Source organism: Scomber japonicus, chromosome 1 (genome assembly GCF_027409825.1).
Source record: "Scomber japonicus isolate fScoJap1 chromosome 1, fScoJap1.pri, whole genome shotgun sequence".
In the NCBI taxonomy this organism is placed as follows: Eukaryota; Metazoa; Chordata; class Actinopteri; order Scombriformes; family Scombridae; genus Scomber; species Scomber japonicus.
Window position 1 is genome coordinate 42,576,023 of NC_070578.1, and position 18,637 is coordinate 42,594,659.

The 18,637-nt window shown below is 43.3% G+C and overlaps 1 protein-coding gene across 1 annotated transcript in view; it reads left to right on the forward strand.

Annotated features, from left to right (window-relative positions):
* The window catches only part of LOC128359721 (ras-related protein Rab-8B), a 29,509-nt gene extending 18,550 nt beyond the window's left edge, over nucleotides 1-10,959 (forward strand). Inside the window, exons 3-8 of the mRNA XM_053320082.1 lie at nucleotides 1,440-1,500; nucleotides 1,592-1,669; nucleotides 8,498-8,587; nucleotides 8,702-8,767; nucleotides 8,843-8,893; nucleotides 10,783-10,959. Coding sequence (XP_053176057.1) covers nucleotides 1,440-1,500; nucleotides 1,592-1,669; nucleotides 8,498-8,587; nucleotides 8,702-8,767; nucleotides 8,843-8,893; nucleotides 10,783-10,872 — 436 coding nt within the window. The 3' untranslated portion in view covers nucleotides 10,873-10,959. The remainder of the gene's footprint in view (nucleotides 1-1,439; nucleotides 1,501-1,591; nucleotides 1,670-8,497; nucleotides 8,588-8,701; nucleotides 8,768-8,842; nucleotides 8,894-10,782) is intronic.
* The last annotated feature ends 7,678 nt before the right edge of the window (nucleotides 10,960-18,637 follow it).

The following is an 18,637-nucleotide window of genomic DNA, read 5'->3' on the forward strand; positions in this document are numbered from 1 at the left end:
GGTTCGATTCCCGGCTCCTCCAGTCTGCATGTCGATGTGTTTTTGGGCAGAATACTGAACCCCAAACTGCTCTGGTTGCTATGCCAACGGTGTGTGTACGTTAGTTTCCTCCTGATGAGCAGCTCTCTGTGTGTTAGCTCCTGTTATCAGTGAGTGAATGAGTGAATGAGTCATGTAGAGTAAAAGCTCTGAGTCATCACGACTAGAAGTGTTTTATAAGTACAGTTTATTTATCGTATGACATCATTACTTTAACTTTTACTTTATGAATTATTTCCACTTTGTTTCTGCCACTTTGGTGGAAGACTACAAATACTACCAGCTCCTGTTACCATGACAATGTTGCCATGACGCCGTCTCATTAATGTTACCATGACGCCGTCTCATTAATGTTGCCATGACGCCGTCTCATTAATGTTGCCATGACGCCGTCTCATTAGTGTTGCCATGACGCCGTCTCATTAATGTTGCCATGACGCCGTCTCATTAATGTTACCATGACGCCGTCTCATTAATGTTGCCATGACGCTGTCTCATTAACGTTGCCATGGCGCCATCTCATTAATGTTGCCATGACGCCGTCTCATTAATGTTACCATGACGCCGTCTCATTAGTGTTGCCATGACGGGATTTCAACAGAAAATTATTCCACAGATGTTTTGATCCATTCAAATAATTTTTACAAGTAAAGATGTGAAATATTTGCTGCTTCAACACTTTAAATATGAAGATTTCTTTTTCTGTAAAGTTTATGAGTTAATATTGTTAATTCATAAAGACTGTTGCTAATTAATTTATTCTCGCTCATCTAATCAATGAATTGACTAATCATTGCAGCTCTAGTTTAACAAAAACAAAACATTTTTTACAGTTTTCTGACTAAATGTTAGTCGCTGTGGTTCGTGACATATTCATTAAATTTATATTTATAACATGTATTTTATGTGTTATATTAGCTAGATCTGCTAGCTAGGTCATTAGTCCAATAAACCGGGTTTTATTTTGTTGATAAGACAAATAAGATGTTTAAATTCATCACCTTCTAGTATATTTTTTGGGCCTTTAATGTACAGGTTAGTGTAGAGACACAGGAAACAGGAGGCAGAGAGAGGGGGGAATGACACGCAGGATAGGACCGCTCGGTGCGGGATTCAAACCGGGGTTGCCTGCAGTGAGGACTGTAGCCTCAACACACGGGGGGGGGGGGGGGGGCGTGCTCTACCCACTGAGCTAAACACCACCACTAAATTCATCACCTTTGACGGTTTACTGACAACCTACTAACCTTTATAGACACATTCATTACCTGGGAAACTATTCAAGATTAATAATTATTAATCATATTCATTAAACTGTGACTGAACTCAAACGGTTAAATCTTGATTTGTTCCAGTATGAATCTGTATATTTGTGATGATGATGTAAATGTTTCCTGCAGGGACACGGCGGGTCAGGAGAGGTTCAGGACCATCACCACCGCTTATTACCGAGGAGCCATGGTGAGCCTCACTTCCTCTGCGGAGGTCACTTCCTTTACTGATGTCCCTTCCTCTGCCAGTGTCACTTCCTGTTTCCTTCTCTGTGTTGCAGGGCATCATGCTGGTTTATGACATCACCAACGAGAAATCCTTCGACAACATCAGGAACTGGATACGAAACATCGAGGAGGTAAAACATCAGCAGTCAGTCAGTGTTCCCAACGTTCCCAGTGTGTTAAACCAGCAGTCAGTCGGTGTTCCCAACGTTCCCAGTGTGTTAAACCAGCAGTCAGTCAGTGTTCCCAATGTTCCCAGTGTGTTAAACCAGCAGTCAGTCAGTGTTCCCAACGTTCCCAGTGTGTTAAACCAGCAGTCAGTCAGTGTTCCCAACGTTCCCAGTGTGTTAAACCAGCAGTCAGTCAGTGTTCCCAACGTTCCCAGTGTGTTAAACCAGCAGTCAGTCAGTGTTCCCAACGTTCCCAGTGTGTTAAACCAGCAGTCAGTCAGTGTTCCCAACGTTCCCAGTGTGTTAAACCATCAGTCAGTCAGTGTTCCCAACGTTCCCAGTGTGTTAAACCAGCAGTCAGTCAGTGTTCCCAACGTTCCCAGTGTGTTAAACCAGCAGTCAGGCTGTGTTCCCAACGTTCCCAGTGTGTTAAACCAGCAGGCAGTCAGTGTTCCCAACGTTCCCAGTGTGTTAAACCAGCAGTCAGTCAGTGTTCCCAACGTTCCCAGTGTGTTAAACCAGCAGTCAGTCAGTGTTCTCAACGTTCCCAGTGTGTTAAACCAGCAGGCAGTCAGTGTTCCCAATGTTCCCAGTGTGTTAAACCAGCAGTCAGTCAGTGTTCCCAACGTTCCCAGTGTGTTAAACCAGCAGTCAGTCAGTGTTCCCAACGTTCCCAGTGTGTTAAACCAGCAGTCAGTCAGTGTTCCCAACGTTCCCAGTGTGTTAAACCAGCAGTCAGTCAGTGTTCCCAACGTTCCCAGTGTGTTAAACCAGCAGTCAGTCAGTGTTCCCAACGTTCCCAGTGTGTTAAACCAGCAGTCAGTCAGTGTTCCCAACGTTCCCAGTGTGTTAAACCAGCAGTCAGTCAGTGTTCCCAACGTTCCCAGTGTGTTAAACCAGCAGTCAGTCAGTGTTCCCAACGTTCCCAGTGTGTTAAACCAGCAGTCAGTCAGTGTTCCCAACGTTCCCAGTGTGTTAAACCAGCAGGCAGTCAGTGTTCCCAACGTTCCCAGTGTGTTAAACCAGCAGGCAGTCAGTGTTCCCAACGTTCCCAGTGTGTTAAACCAGCAGTCAGTCAGTGTTCCCAACGTTCCCAGTGTGTTAAACCAGCAGTCAGTCAGTGTTCCCAACGTTCCCAGTGTGTTAAACCAGCAGTCAGTCAGTGTTCCCAACGTTCCCAGTGTGTTAAACCAGCAGTCAGTCAGTGTTCCCAACGTTCCCAGTGTGTTAAACCAGCAGTCAGTCAGTGTTCCCAACGTTCCCAGTGTGTTAAACCAGCAGTCAGTCAGTGTTCCCAACGTTCCCAGTGTGTTAAACCAGCAGTCAGTCAGTGTTCCCAACGTTCCCAGTGTGTTAAACCAGCAGTCAGTCAGTGTTCCCAACGTTCCCAGTGTGTTAAACCAGCAGTCAGTCAGTGTTCCCAACGTTCCCAGTGTGTTAAACCAGCAGTCAGTCAGTGTTCCCAACGTTCCCAGTGTGTTAAACCAGCAGTCAGTCAGTGTTCCCAATGTTCCCAGTGTGTTAAACCAGCAGTCAGTCAGTGTTCCCAATGTTCCCAGTGTGTTAAACCAGCAGTCAGTCAGTGTTCCCAATGTTCCCAGTATGTTTAACCAGCAGTCAGTCAGTGTTCCCAACGTTCCCAGTGTGTTAAACCAGCAGTCAGTCAGTGTTCCCAACGTTCCCAGTGTGTTAAACCAGCAGTCAGTCAGTGTTCCCAACGTTCCCAGTGTGTTAAACCAGCAGTCAGTCAGTGTTCCCAACGTTCCCAGTGTGTTAAAGCAGCAGTCAGTCAGTGTTCCCAACGTTCCCAGTGTGTTAAACCAGCAGGCAGTCAGTGTTCCCAACGTTCCCAGTGTGTTAAACCAGCAGTCAGTCAGTGTTCCCAACGTTCCCAGTGTGTTTAACCAGCAGTCAGTCAGTGTTCCCAACGTTCCCAGTGTGTTAAACCAGCAGTCAGTCAGTGTTCCCAACGTTCCCAGTGTGTTAAACCAGCAGTCAGTCAGTGTTCCCAGTGTGTTAAACCAGCAGTCAGTCAGTGTTCCCAGTGTGTTAAACCAGCAGTCAGTCAGTGTTCCCAACGTTCCCAGTGTGTTTAACCAGCAGTCAGTCAGTGTTCCCAACGTTCCCAGTGTGTTAAACCAGCAGTCAGTCAGTGTTCCCAACGTTCCCAGTGTGTTAAACCAGAGACATTATAATAAGAGGAGACATATCACTCCCATTGAAATGCATGCTGGGAAACTACGTAACGCCAAGATGGCCGGTGTTTGCACATGTCCCGCCTCTTCTGGTGCCGTTGCTCCAATCATCTCGCTGGTCCTACGCGGTCACGTTTTAAAACACATGATCAGCAGTTTATACTACTTTGTGTACATATATTTTGTAATGCTTTATCCAAAATGGTGGCATGATCTGGGAAAGTTGACTGTGAGCAAACTCCTGTCTCTGCTGTGAGCGTAAGATGATGTCTCGCTGCCGTAAATGAAGACTGTCGTGAAGTAGTCCAAGATGCCTGTAAGGAAACAGGCTTTTAAAACGTTAATTTGATACCAAACCATCAAACCCTTTCAGCCATTATAGTTTGATTTTCATCGTGATTTCAAAACATATGTTTTTATGTCCCTTAGACCTCGGGACATGGAGATACAGCTCTCTCCCTATTCATTTAGATAGCCGGTTGGTCTTCCTATGGACAAATAGCTGCCCGGAGGCGTGGCCAATTTTGCCGCCGAGTGAGATGACTTGCCTTAGAAGGACTTTGGTTAAACCAGCAGTCAGGACTGTATCACAGTGTTTCACTCAGTCATGTAAAGTATCTGATCAGCTTCTATAGATCTTCATCAGAGTGAGTTACTATAGTTACCATAGTTACTATAGTTACTATAGTTACTATAGTTACTATGGTAACTATAGCAGTGTGAGTTAGTCATATCAGTGATATCTGACACATTTACAGTGTTTTTAGCATCAGATTCCCTCTTAGTGTTTCCTTTCCTTCCTTCCTTCCTTCCTTCCTTCCTTCCTTCCTTCCTTCCTTCCTTCCTTCCTTCCATCCTTCCTTCCTTTCCTCCCTGACACATTTACAGTGTTTATCATCATATCTCCTCTTAGTGTTTCCTGTTTCTCTGTGGTGGAAGTATAGGAACAAAAAGACTTTGATACTAAAAACTGAGATTTGGTTCATTTGCTCCTTTCTTTCCTAATCTTCCCAATGTTTTTCTTTTTTCCTCCTCATCCTTTCTTTCCTTATTTCTTTCTCCATCTTCTCCCTCCTTTTTTCCTTCTTTCTTTATCTTCCTTTCTTCATTTCCCCATCATCTTCATCCTTTCTTTCCTTATTTCTTTCCCCATCTACCTCCTCCTCCTTTTTTATTCTTACCTCCAACTTCTTCTTCTTTCTTTCTCTTATTCCTCCCTTTTTCTACTTTCTTTCATTTTTCTTTCTTTCTCTCCTCCTCCTATTTGTTCTGTCTTTCTTTCCGTCTCCTTTTCTTTTCTTTCATTCAGACGCTGAAGCTTCATATTAGCTTCACATCAACTTTATAATCCATGTTTCCACAGAAGGAGGACTGTGTGTTTAGTCCTCCATCACTTCCTGTTAACATGATGAAGGATCTAATGCTCAGTATGAACAGGAGGAATCATTACACACACACACACACACACACACACACACACACACACACACACACACACACACACACACACACACACACACACACTGACTGTTGGTTTAAAGGTTAATGTGTCTTTGCTGCCATCTGGTGGCCAAAATGTTTCATATCTGAAGATTTCTTTCTTCAAGTGGAAACTTCACTTCTTACATTTTTATATTCTATTAAATTAGTTCCAGTGATGAAGTTTAATCAGCTGTGAGTCTGCAGGAGAAAACAACATTCACTTTAATTATAGATCACATGTTGACTGTGTTTAAAAACAGTTTCAGTCTTCAGGCTCAGGAGGACGTACAAGTAATTCACTCAACTTTATTCAACCAGCATAATGTGTGAAGGTTTAATTCAGAGTCTTATCAGCCTGCAGTGATGTTCAGTCTTTATACTGAAGCCTGTAGACGTCCAGATGACGGATTCCAGTCCCGGACCTTCTACCTTCATTGTTGATTTTCATTCTTCTCTCCTCTATCCTTCCTCTCTCCTCTCCTTCCTCTCTCTCCTTCCTCTCTCCTTCCTCTCTCCTCTCTCCTCTCCTTCCTCTCTCTCTCCTCTCCTTCCTCTCTCTCCTCTCCTTCCTCTCTCCTCTATCCTTCCTTTCTCTCCTCTCCTCTCTCCTCTCCTTCCTCTCTCCTCTCCTTCCTCTCTCCTCTCTCTCCTCTACCCTTCCTGTCTCTCCTCTGTACTCCAACTGGTCGAGGCAGATGTTCTCCCACTCTGAGTCTGGTTCTGAGGGTTCTTCCTGTTAAAGGGAGTTTTTTCTCTCCACTGTGTCTCATGTGGGAATGTTGGGTCTCTTTAAATGAAACCTGAAGAGTTCGGTTTAGAACCTGCTCTATGTGGAAAGAGCCTTGAGATAACTTTGTTGTGATTTGGCACTTTATAAATAAAGATTGATTGATTGATTGATTGATCCAGCTGCTCGGTATCATCCAGCATGTAGACGATGAGTAGACGACAGCAAACTGACTGAACATCATCATTTAAACCCTGAAATCTTCTCTTTAGTGTTGTGGTGATTTAATCAGCATGAGTCTGTTTGCTGATGTTTGAACAGGCTGGTCGTTGCTGCTTCAACATTAAAATGAGTTTCTATAATAACAGCATGAAAGACACTCAGACATCATTACACACAGATCATATTAATAACTGGCTGAGTTACTCTAACAGTAAATAAATGTTCTTCTCTCATCAGTAACATATCTAACATATCAGTAGAAGGATCAGTGGGATCTTAGATGCTTCTTGTTTTCTGCTCCATCCCAGCTGACACAGGACGTTGTATTAACGTTGGTCCTTGGTTGGATATCAGTTGCAACGTCAGACAACTAAAAGCCAATATATAAATACAATATATTACAGCTGTAACAACTACAACCATAAATAAAGACAAATAAAAATATCCTCATCCATATGTAACTATTTGTTATGATGAAGTAGGTTAGAAGCTAATGAAACAGCAATAAAAGTATCTACGTTGCGTTTTAAAATGACGATGATGAGTAAACCATCCCAGCTGACACAGGACGTTGTATTAACGTTGGTCCTTGGTTGGATATCGGTTGCAACGTCAGACAACTAAAAGCCAACGTTGAGACAACGTCTAAAGCTGACGTCAGTTTCACATAAAAATATAACGTTGACTTTACGTTGATGTTTAGTTGGTTTTAAGTTGTGTTGGCAAGCAACCAATATCCAACGTCTAGTCAACCTCACCTGTTTAGCTTTTAACGTAAACCCAATTTTCAAATCCATATCATAATCCAATGGTAATCCAACGTTGTTCTAATGCCGCATTAACGTCAGGTGTCAGCTGGGTTAGAAGCTTTAAGATATTATCACTATTATAAAGTATAATGTATTAGTTCAATAAGAATCATTATTTCTGTTATCGACTGTTTTCTCCCCTCGAGTCACTATAAAGAGATTTATTTGAGTATTTAAGTTTATTAAACATCATAAAATAGTTAAATAGTTATTATATTGTGATGTCTAACCAATAAAACCCCAAATATTCAGTTTATAAAGATATAAAACAAATAAAACGTAAATCCATATCATAATCCAATGGTAATCCAACGTTGGAGTACAATGTTGTTCTAATGCTGCATTAACGTCAGGTGTCAGCTGGGTTCAGTTCAGATTTGATCAGGTTTATTTTCTAAGTTTCTCAGTTAGTTTACCGGTCAATAATAGAAGAGAAGACTTGAAGACTCGACTTGAATCGTAATCGCTTGTTCTAAGTTCAAAAGAAAGGTAGACACTGGAAATAGACAATTTAAAGAGGAATGGACTGAACTATATTTAGAATTTATGAAAAGGACATTTTGTTTTGTTTATTAAAATTAAAAATACATTTTATAGTTGAGTCATATATTCTATTTCTCTACTAAACACCACTGTATTGTTAAGGTGGTTGGAGATGGATACATTGATTTGTTTGGCTTGACCGACTAATAAACGGACCTTTGACTCATTGACCTTTTAAGATTTGTATTTGAGGATCACTGCTCTACAGATTTGTTCTTTGTCTTTAGAGAAGCTTCATAATGTCTAAAGTCTCAGAGCAGGTGGAAATATTAACTTTACTACAGTCACTGTGTTTCTGAGCACTTCCACAACACACAGATGACCTACACTCTCAACATGTACCTGAACGCCTCGTGTGCTGCTAACATTATGTTTTCAGTGTAGAGACGAGTTCAGTCTGTTCTTCATTAAACTTTTATCTCTGACTCTTCTTTGTAGGAGTCAGTCTGCACTAAGAGCTGCTAGATTACAACTTTATATGCTTTACCATATCAAACGTATCACAACCCTCCCCAGAAATACATCCACCAAGTATAGAGATGAACAGATGAACAGATGATGATCAGATACATGAAGGACAAACTTACCTTTATTTTACTGAACGCTCAACAAGATGATGGATTACAAACTCTTCCTGTTCGATCACAGAGACCTGCTTCAATCTGTTTAAACTGTTAATAACCCTCTAGAGTAGAGGGATGATGATGATGATGATGATGATGATGAAGATAATGATGGTGGTGATGATGATGATGATGATGATGATGAAGATGGTTATGTTGATGATGATGAAGATGATGATGTGTGTTTGCAGCATGCGTCCTCAGATGTGGAGCGGATGGTTCTGGGAAACAAATGCGACATGAACGACAAAAGACAAGTGTCCAAAGAGAGAGGAGAGAAGGTGACATCATCATTATGACATCATATATAATATATAATATAATATAACATGAATAATGTGTATAAACCTCTTTAACCAGAATCAAATGTTTCTGTTTCTCGTCTCGTGGTTCAGCTGGCGATCGATTTCGGGATCAAGTTTTTGGAAACGAGCGCGAAGTCGAGCATCAACGTTGAAGAGGTGAGTCTGAGTTCAGATCAAACTTTATTTAAACATTTCACACCAACAGAGACGATCAGTGTTTTATCTCCTCAGGCCTTCATGACTCTGGGAAGAGACATCATGAGCAGACTCAGCAGGAAAATGGTGAGTTTGATCAATTACTGCAGAGAGAGAGAGTGTGTGTGTGTGTTACTGTGTGTGTGTCTTCTGTGTCTGTGTCTGTGTCTGTGTCTGTGTGTGTGTGTCTGTGTCTGTGTCTGTGTGTGTGTGTCTGTGTCTGTGTCTGTGTGTGTGTGTGTGTGTGTGTGTGTGTGTGTGTGTGTGTGTTACTGTGTGTGTGTTACTGTGTGTGTGTGTGTGTGTGTGTGTGTGTGTGTATGTGTGTTACTGTGAACTGTGCCCTCAGTAACAGCAGTAAATGTTTTCATACATCAGTTTTTCGGTTTGACTGTGTTTTGGAACTACAGTTCCCATAATGCTTTGGGGATGTAAACTGTTGCCATGGACACAGTAAGTTAGCTACAACCTAAGATCAGGGGAAACTTGCATGTTTTATATATATATACTACATACAATTCATATGCATATATTTAGAGAGAGAATCAATACTAACTCGGCCGCTACCTCAGTTAACTGGCAAAACAGACAGACAGGAATTAGCCAATCACAAAAAAGTAGCTCAGTTTCTGCCCAGCGACAGGTTGCTAAGGCCCTACGGTTGCTACAGCGATGTCTGAGAATCTGCTTGGAAAAAAATGTGAAGAATTTGGCTTCTGACAAGGTCCCGAACAATTTCAAACTGTGAGAAAACCGTAACTCCTGTCCAAAAACCGAAAACACCGTGAGAGACACAGAAGCCGGCAGATTCTGACAGTGTTTATTTTATTCACATATTCCTTAAAATGAGCGAGTAAGCTCAGTGTGAACACAGAGTGAGATTCTTTTGAAAACAGAAGACGATTACATTAGGGTCAATGGGGAGCGAGACAGGTATTGCTGCCGGTCTCGGCCCCCCCGTTTAAATTTTGTGCAGACCCCGCCTGTCAACTTCACATTTTATGAATCCCAACACCTATGTCTACATTTTGACCAAACATTATTTGTCTGCTTTTTACGGTTTGGCCGTGAGCTCGAGTTAAAAATAAAAATTAAGGTTATTTCTTACTGCTTCTCTCACTCTAGCTAACTTCCGCTTCCACTCTAACTTTGACGAAAAAGTGATTTCCACTCCTCGTTTGACTGCTCATAGTTTGAAAAGTTTACATGTTATGTAAAAACAGTTTGGTGTTTTGGAGAGAGGACAAGTTTTCCTCCGTTTTAAAGTTTGAATCACATTTCTACGTACAGGTATGAGAGAGCTAGGTGACTCTGAAAAAAGTTTTGTGGTTTAAAAAAAAAAAAAATTCCCATTCATTCCCAATGGAGATTTTTCCCGCTTATTTGGGAATAACTTTGGGAAACTTTGGAATTTCAACACCAAAAGTCGTAGCACCTCTTTCCCGATCGAACCGCACGTTTTGATGTATATTGTCGGGGTTTTCTCAAAGCTGCGGGAGGAATTACGCGCCAAAATATGGTGGAAGAATAAAAATAATAAGTATGGAGAAGATTAATAGATGCCTCGGGGGCAAGGCACTCCTCTCCAGCTTTACTGCTGAGGAGGAGTGACTTTTAGCCTCGGAGCTGAGAACCCCGTGGCACTAAAAATACATGTTATATTATTTACATTATTTATTATGAGGACAGTTTATATATTACATGTGTTTGATATAACTACTGAATCATTAATGAATTAACAGCTGCATCTTTACAGACTGATGATTAAAACATGACAGTTATTAACAGTTATTAAACATTGACAGCTAATTAATTATTAATAATCAGCCTATAAATCAGTTGAACGTGATGCATGTCTAAATGTGATTGGCTGTAGTTACCTGAGGGGCGGGGCTTATGATGATGCTCTAACTGTGATTGGCTGTTGTTAGCTGAGGGGCGGGGCTTATGATGATGTTTCTGTGTTTCCTCCTCAGAGTGACAACAATCCGTCTGGAGGAGGCGGGCCGGTTAAAATCACAGAGTCTCGCTCCAAAAAAAGCTTCTTCAGGTGTTCGCTGCTGTAGGCGGAGTCTCTGCTCCTCCTCCTCCTCGTCTTCCTCCTCCTCCTCCTCGTCTTCCTCCTCCTCCTCGTCCTCATCTTCCTCGTCTTCCTCCTCCTCCTCGTCTTCCTCTGGATGCTGCAGAGCTGAATCGCCTCCTTCAGCACCGCTCTGTGAACAAACCTGAAGGCTGCAGATGTTGAGCCTGCAGATGTTGGGCCTGCAGATGTTGAGCCTGCAGATGTTGGGCCTGCAGATGTTGGGCCTGCAGATGTTGGGCCTGCAGATGTTTGGCCTGCAGATGTTGAGCCTGCAGATGTTGAGCCTGCAGATGTTGAGCCTGCAGATGTTGGGCCTGCAGATGTTGAGCCTGCAGATGTTGGGCCTGCAGATGTTGGGCCTGCAGATGTTGGGCCTGCAGATGTTTGGCCTGCAGATGTTGAGCCTGCAGATGTTGAGCCTGCAGATGTTGAGCCTGCAGATGTTTGGCTCTGCAGATGTTTGGCTCTGCAGATGTTGGGCCTGCAGATGTTGAGCCTGCAGATGTTGGCCTTGCAGATGTTGGGCCTGCAGACGTTGGGCCTGCAGATGTTGGGCCTGCAGATGTTTGGCTCTGCAGATGTTGAGCCTGCAGATGTTGAGCCTGCAGATGTTGGGCCTGCAGATGTTGGGCCTGCAGATGTTGAGCCTGCAGATGTTGAGCCTGCAGATGTTGAGCCTGCAGATGTTGAGCCTGCAGATGTTGGGCCTGCAGATGTTGGTCCTTCAGATGTTGAGCCTGCAGATGTTGAGCCTGCAGATGTTGGGCCTGCAGATGTTGGGCCTGCAGATGTTGGGCCTGCAGATGTTGAGCTCTGCAGATGTTTGGCCTGCAGATGTTGGGCCTGCAGATGTTGAGCTCTGCAGATGTTTGGCCTGCAGATGTTGAGCCTGCAGATGTTTGGCCTGCAGATGTTGGGCCTACAGATGTTTGGCCTGCAGATGTTGAGCCTGCAGATGTTTGGCCTGCAGATGTTGGGCCTACAGATGTTTGGCCTGCAGATGTTGGGCCTGCAGATGTTGGGCCTGCAGATGTTCGGCTCTGCAGATGTTGAGCCTGCAGATGTTGAGCCTGCAGATGTTTGGCCTGCAGATGTTGGGCCTGCAGATGTTGAGCCTGCAGATGTTGAGCCTGCAGATGTTGGGCCTGCAGATGTTGAGCCTGCAGATGTTGAGCCTGCAGATGTTGAGCCTGCAGATGTTGGGCCTGCAGATGTTGGTCCTTCAGATGTTGAGCCTGCAGATGTTGAGCCTGCAGATGTTGGGCCTGCAGATGTTGGGCCTGCAGATGTTGGGCCTGCAGATGTTGAGCTCTGCAGATGTTTGGCCTGCAGATGTTGGGCCTGCAGATGTTGAGCTCTGCAGATGTTTGGCCTGCAGATGTTGAGCCTGCAGATGTTTGGCCTGCAGATGTTGGGCCTACAGATGTTTGGCCTGCAGATGTTGAGCCTGCAGATGTTTGGCCTGCAGATGTTGGGCCTACAGATGTTTGGCCTGCAGATGTTGGGCCTGCAGATGTTGGGCCTGCAGATGTTCGGCTCTGCAGATGTTGAGCCTGCAGATGTTGGGCTCTGCAGATGTTGAGCCTGCAGCGTTACTACTAGCTCTGTTTCCTGTTTTAATGAATGAAATGATGACGATGAAGACTCGGATGATGAAACACGTCGGATCATTTTTTGTTTTCTTCTTTTTTTATTTCCTGATGTTTGTAACCATGGAAACGCTGCAGCAGCTCTGAGCAGGAGAACATCTGCAGACAGGAAACGTCTGAATGTTGGAAACACGAACATCGACATCTTTCTGTTTCTTTGAGTTTGAGCAAAGCTACGGAGGCCTCAGTGTGCCAAAAATATATAATCCCAAAAAACAGTCTCATGATAATCACTTTCTACTTTAACAGAATATAGCACATTAAATATTATTAATTATTAAACCCAAATAAAACTATTCTATTAGTAAATTAGTAAATTAGTAACTCTATCTGCCTCGGACTGATGAGGTTTTAAATGAATGTGATTATTTTACATTTTCTTATTAAAGCGACAGAATGTAAAATATAAAAATTAAAGCAGGAAACGAATAAACTGAGATGGAAAATAAAATAACTCTTAACCCTCCTGTCTGTCCTCCCTTCCTTCCTTCCTTCCTTCCTTCCTTCTGTCCTTCCTTCCTTCCTTCCTTCCTTCCTACCTTCTGTCCTTCCTTCCTTCCTTTCCTTCACCTCCCCTTTCCTTCCCTTCCTTCTTTCTTTCCTGTCTTCCTTCCTCCTGCCTTCCCTTCCTCCCTCCCTCCTTTCCTTCTTTCTTCCTCCTTCCCTTCTTTCCTTCTTCCTTCCGTCTTTCTTCCTTCCTCCCTCCCTCCCTCCTTTCCTTGCTCCCTTCCTTCCGTCCTTCCTCCTCCCTCCCTTCCTCCCTCCCTCCTTTCCTTCCTTCTTCCTCCTTCCCTTTTTCCTTCCTTCCTCCTTTCCTCCCTTCCTTCCTTCTTCCTCCTTCCCTTCTTTCATTCCTCCCTCCTTTCCTTCCTTCCTTCTTCCTCCCTTCCTTCCTCCCGCCTTCCCTTCCTCCCTCCCTCCCTCCCTCCCTCCTTTCCTTCCTTCTTTCCTTCCTCCCTTCTTTCCTTCCTTCCTTCTTCCTCCCTTCCTTCCTGCCGCCTTCCCTCCCTCCCTCCCTCCTTTCCTTCCTTTCTTCCTCCCTCTCTCCCCCCCTCCCTCCTTTCCTTCCTTCATTCATTCCTCCCACCTTTCCTTCCTTCTCCCTCCTTCCCTTCCTTTTTCCTCCTTTCCTTCCTTCTTCTTCCCTCCATCCCTCCTTTCCTTCCTTCTTCTTCCCTTCCTTCCTTGACTAGAGGACAACAGGAGGGTTAATTATAAAATACATTTTCATCCTTTCATCAAATCAATGATTATTAAAAGTGCCATTTATTAATTATTAATTATAAAATGATAATTAATTAATAACTGAAGAGTCTTTTATTTAAATTTAATTCTCAGTATTAATTTTAGTTTTCTGCTTTATTTTAATTTTTTTTGTCACTTTTACTTTTTTATTTCTAAATCAGCACTTTGATGATTTTTATAATATTTAATATATTTACGCTCTGCAGCTCCTCAAACATTATAAACTCTATTCTCCTTTTTTAACGTCGATCATATAAAAAATGTTTTAAATATTTTCTCTTTTTTTTATTTTTAAGTTTTTTATAAACTTTTTGTACCTTCATGCTCGTCTCTGATTGGTCGGTTCAGGTTTTATTTCCAGATGTTTTATTAAAAGTTTACTGTTTTAGTTTTTATACTTTTAACATTTTCAGCTTTTTACTTTTTGTCTTTTTTTGTTTTAAACCGACTTTAACGGCTAAATAACACAAATCTGATCTAAACGACGTTAATAAGAGCAAAGAAGGAAGGAGGGAAATAAGGAAGGAAGGAAGGGAAGAGGGAAGAAGGAAGGAAGGAAGGAAAGGAGGAAGGGAGGAAAGAAGGAAGGAGGGAGGAAGGAAAGAAGGAAGGGAGGAAAGAAGGAAGGAGGGAGGAAAAAAGGAAGGAAGGGAGGAAGGAAAGAAGGAAGGGAGGAAAGAAGGAAGGAGGGAGGAAAAAAGGAAGGAAGGGAGGAAGGAAAGAAGGAAGGGAGGAAAGAAGGAAGGAGGGAGGAAAAAAGGAAGGAAGGGAGGAAGGAAAGAAGGAAGGGAGAAAGGACAGACTGAAGGACAGACTTCCTTCCTCCCTCCTTTACTTCCTCTCTCCTTTCCTTCTTTCCTCATTTCCTTCCTTCTTCCATCCTTCCGTCCTCCTTTCCTTCTTTCCTCCTTCCTTCATCCTCCCTTCCTTCCTCCTTTCCTTCCTTCATCCTCCCTTCCTTCCTCCATTCCTTCCTCCTTTCCTCCCTTCCTTCCTTTATCCTCCCTTCCTTCCTCCTTTCCTTCCTTCATCCTTTCCTCCTTTCCTTCTTTCCTCCTTTCCTTCCTTCTTTCTCCCTTCCTTCCTCCTTCCATCTTTCCGTCCTTCTTTCCTCCTTCCTTCCTTCCTCCTTTCCTTCCTTCATCCTCCTTTCCTCCTTTCCTTCTTTCCTCCTTTCCTTCCTTCATCCTCCCTTCCTTCCTCCTTTCCTCCCTTCCTTCCTTCATCCTCCCTTCCTTCCTCCTTTCCTTCTTTCCATTCCTTCCTCCTTTCCTCCCTTCCTTCCTTTATCCTCCCTTCCTTCCTCCTTTCCTTCCTTCCTTCTTCCTCCCTTGATTTGATCCGCTCTGCCTGAAACTCAGAACATCATGTGACTTCCTGTGAGTCGTATTTCAGAATAAAAGTTCAGCCATAAACAGAAATGAGTTTGAATCAGATTTCTGTTTTATGAGTTTATTTTATAATCTCAGACTCTGGTGTTCGGAGGTTTTTGAAGCTTTTCTATATTTTTTAGTATTTTATTTTATTTTGGTGTAAAAACCTCTCAAGGAAAAAAAAAACCACTCGATGCTTTTTAACTGTTTAATTTTTATTTTTTTACTTTTCAGAGAATTTCTATCCGACTGTTTGTGAATCTTATTTTTGTATTAATGGGAAATATTTCCGTCATGTGTCTTAAAAAGCAAATTATATTCATGTTGCAGCGTTTGTGAGTTATTGATTTCCATTCAGTGTTCGTTACTTCCTGTTTCAGTGTTCGTTACTTCCTGTTTCAGTGTTCGTTACTTCCTGTTTCATTATTTCAGTCGCTCCGACCGTCTGAATGTGACTTTTACATTTTATTTATTACTCATTAGTTTGATATAAAGTTTGAACTCCAAGTAAAAGAAATAAAAGTAAAAAGATCATTTATGTTACAAATATTAATTCAGTTTCTTTATTTTGTCTTTTATGAAAACGTTTTACATTCACTTGAATAAAAAATTAAAAAATCTGTTTTTTCTGAGTCATTTATTTTTTGGTCTGTTTTTTTGAGGTAATTATTTTCTCTGAATTATCGCGAGAACATATACGGTGACTCCCGCTGCCCCGTGTCTTCAACTTTCTACCGTACCGAGTCAATGAAGGTAAGACGGTATTAATAGTAATATATAATAGTAATATGACTGAAAGACAGGACGAACTCCCAGTGTGTTAAACTCAGATCAAAGTAAAACTTGATTAAACTAAACAAGCATCAGGTTCATGTTTGCTTCCATTACATCCAACTCTCAATGAATGCCCCCTAAACTCTAAACTCAGGGAAAAAATCGGAAATTTGAGAAAAAATCGGAAATTTATGAGAAAAAATCGGAAATTTGAGAAAAAATCGGAAATTTATGAGAAAAAATCGGAAATTTTTGAGAAAAAATCCGAATTTTGAGAAAAAAATCCGAAATTTATGAGAAAAAATCCGAAATTTTTGAGAAAAAATCCGAAATTTATGGGAAAAAATCCGAAATTTATGGGAAAAAAACGGAAATTTATGAGAAAAAATTCGAAATTTATGAGAAAAAAATCGAAATTTATGAGAAAAATCCGAAATTTATGAGAACAGGAGGGTTAAACTAGAAGTGTTAGTGGAGTTTTATTAACATACTTACTGAAGCTATATTATATTATATTATATTATAAAAACTGATCACTCAGAATATTCATGAAAAACATTTTGCCAGTTTTTATGATTGACTTTAATTTTATGTTCAATCATTTTCTGATCGATCGATACGAACTCATTGATCCGAGCAGCTGCTTCATGTTAACCCTCCTTTTTACTGTTCCTTCCTTCCTTCCTTCCTTCCTTCTTTCCTCTGCCCTTCCTTCTTTCCTCTGTCCTTCCTTCTTTCCTGTCCTTCTTTCCGTCCTTCCTTCCTTCTTTCCTCTGTCCTTCTTTCCATCCTTCCTTCCTTCTTTCCTGTCCTCCCTCCTTCTCTTTCTTTACTCCCTCCTTCTTTCTTCCCCCCTTCCTTCTTTCCTCTGTCCTTTCTTCCTTCCTCCCTTCCTTCCTCCTTTCCTTCCCTCTTCCTCCCTTCCTTCTTTCCTTCCATCCTTCTTTCCTCTGCCCTTCCTTCCTCCTTTCCTTCCTTCCTTCTTCCTCCCTTCCTCCTTCCTTCCTCCCTTCCTTCCTTCCTCCCTTGACTCAAGGACAACAGGAATGAAACCACGTCGATGTTTCTGAGGCTCGTCACAGCTGCCGTGACCTTTGACCTCTCCTCTGCAGCTCTGTCATGTGTTCTGATTTCACAATAAAAGACTTTTTATACCAAAATAAAACCAGACTGCTTTTATTTTACAGTTTTCTGCTTAAATCATTATTTTAACTGTTTGCAGAGTCGTTGGAACAAAGTTTTAATCAGATTATTTTCAGTTTTTATGTTTTTTAATATTCAGAAGTTCTGTTTATTTATACTTTTATAGATCCCTTCCTTCCTTCTGTCCTTCGTACCTTCCTTTTTTCCTTCCTTCCTCCCTTCCTTCCCTTCTTATTTCCTTATTTCCTTCCTTCCTTCCTTCCATCTTTTTAATGATCTGGCCCACATGAGATCAAAGTGGTCTGTATTTGGCCCTTTAATGAAAATGAGTTTGACTCCTCTGTCCTAAATGGTGATGATGATGAAGATGATGATGATGAAGATGATGATGATGAAGATGATGATGATGAAGTAGAAGATGAAGATGAACAAACTTGAGACTGAATCTTCGTCAGTTTTGAACAAACTCTTGTTTATTATTCAAGTAAGAAAAGTGACAGCAGACGCTCAGCTGTGGGTTTATATTTACACACATGTACAACGAGTCCAGACCCAGACCCAGACCCAGACCCTGACCCAGACCCAGCACCAGACCCAGACCTGTCCTCCTCACAGACCGGACCAGACCCAGACCCTGACCCAGACCTGTCCTCCTCACAGACCGGACCAGACCCAGACCCAGACCTGTCCCCTCACAGACCCAGCACCAGACCCAGACCCAGACCCAGCATCAGACCCAGACCCAGACCCAGACCTGTCCTCCTCACAGACCGGACCAGCTGCTGACAGACTGACTCCGGACCAGCTGCTGACAGACTGACTCCGGACCAGCTGCTGGCAGACTGACTCTGGACCAGCTGCTGGCAGACTGACTCTGGACCAGCTGCTGGCAGACTGACTCCGGACCAGCTGCTGGCAGACCGGAGTCATCCGGACCAGTCATCCGGACCAGCTGCCGGCAGACTGACTCCGGACCGGAGTCATCCGGACCGGAGTCATCCGGACCGGAGTCATCCGGACCAGTCATCCGGACCAGCTGCCGGCAGACTGACTCCGGACCAGCTGCTGGCAGACTGACTCTGGACCAGCTGCTGGCAGACTGACTCAGGACCAGCTGCCGGCAGACTGACTCTGGACCAGCTGCCGGCAGACTGACTCTGGACCAGCTGCCGGCAGACCGACTCCGGACCAGCTGCCGGCAGACTGACTCCGGACCAGCTGCCGGCAGACTGACTCCGGACCAGCTGCCGGCAGACTGACTCCGGACCAGCTGCCGGCAGACTGACTCAGGACCAGCTGCCGGCAGACTGACTCTGGACCAGCTGCCGGCAGACTGACTCTGGACCAGCTGCCGGCAGACCGACTCCGGACCAGCTGCCGGCAGACTGACTCCGGACCAGCTGCTGGCAGACTGACTCTGGACCAGCTGCTGGCAGACTGACTCCGGACCAGCTGCCGGCAGACTGACTCTGGACCAGCTGCTGGCAGACTGACTCCGGACCAGCTGCTGGCAGACTGACTCTGGACCAGCTGCTGGCAGACTGACTCTGGACCAGCTGCTGGC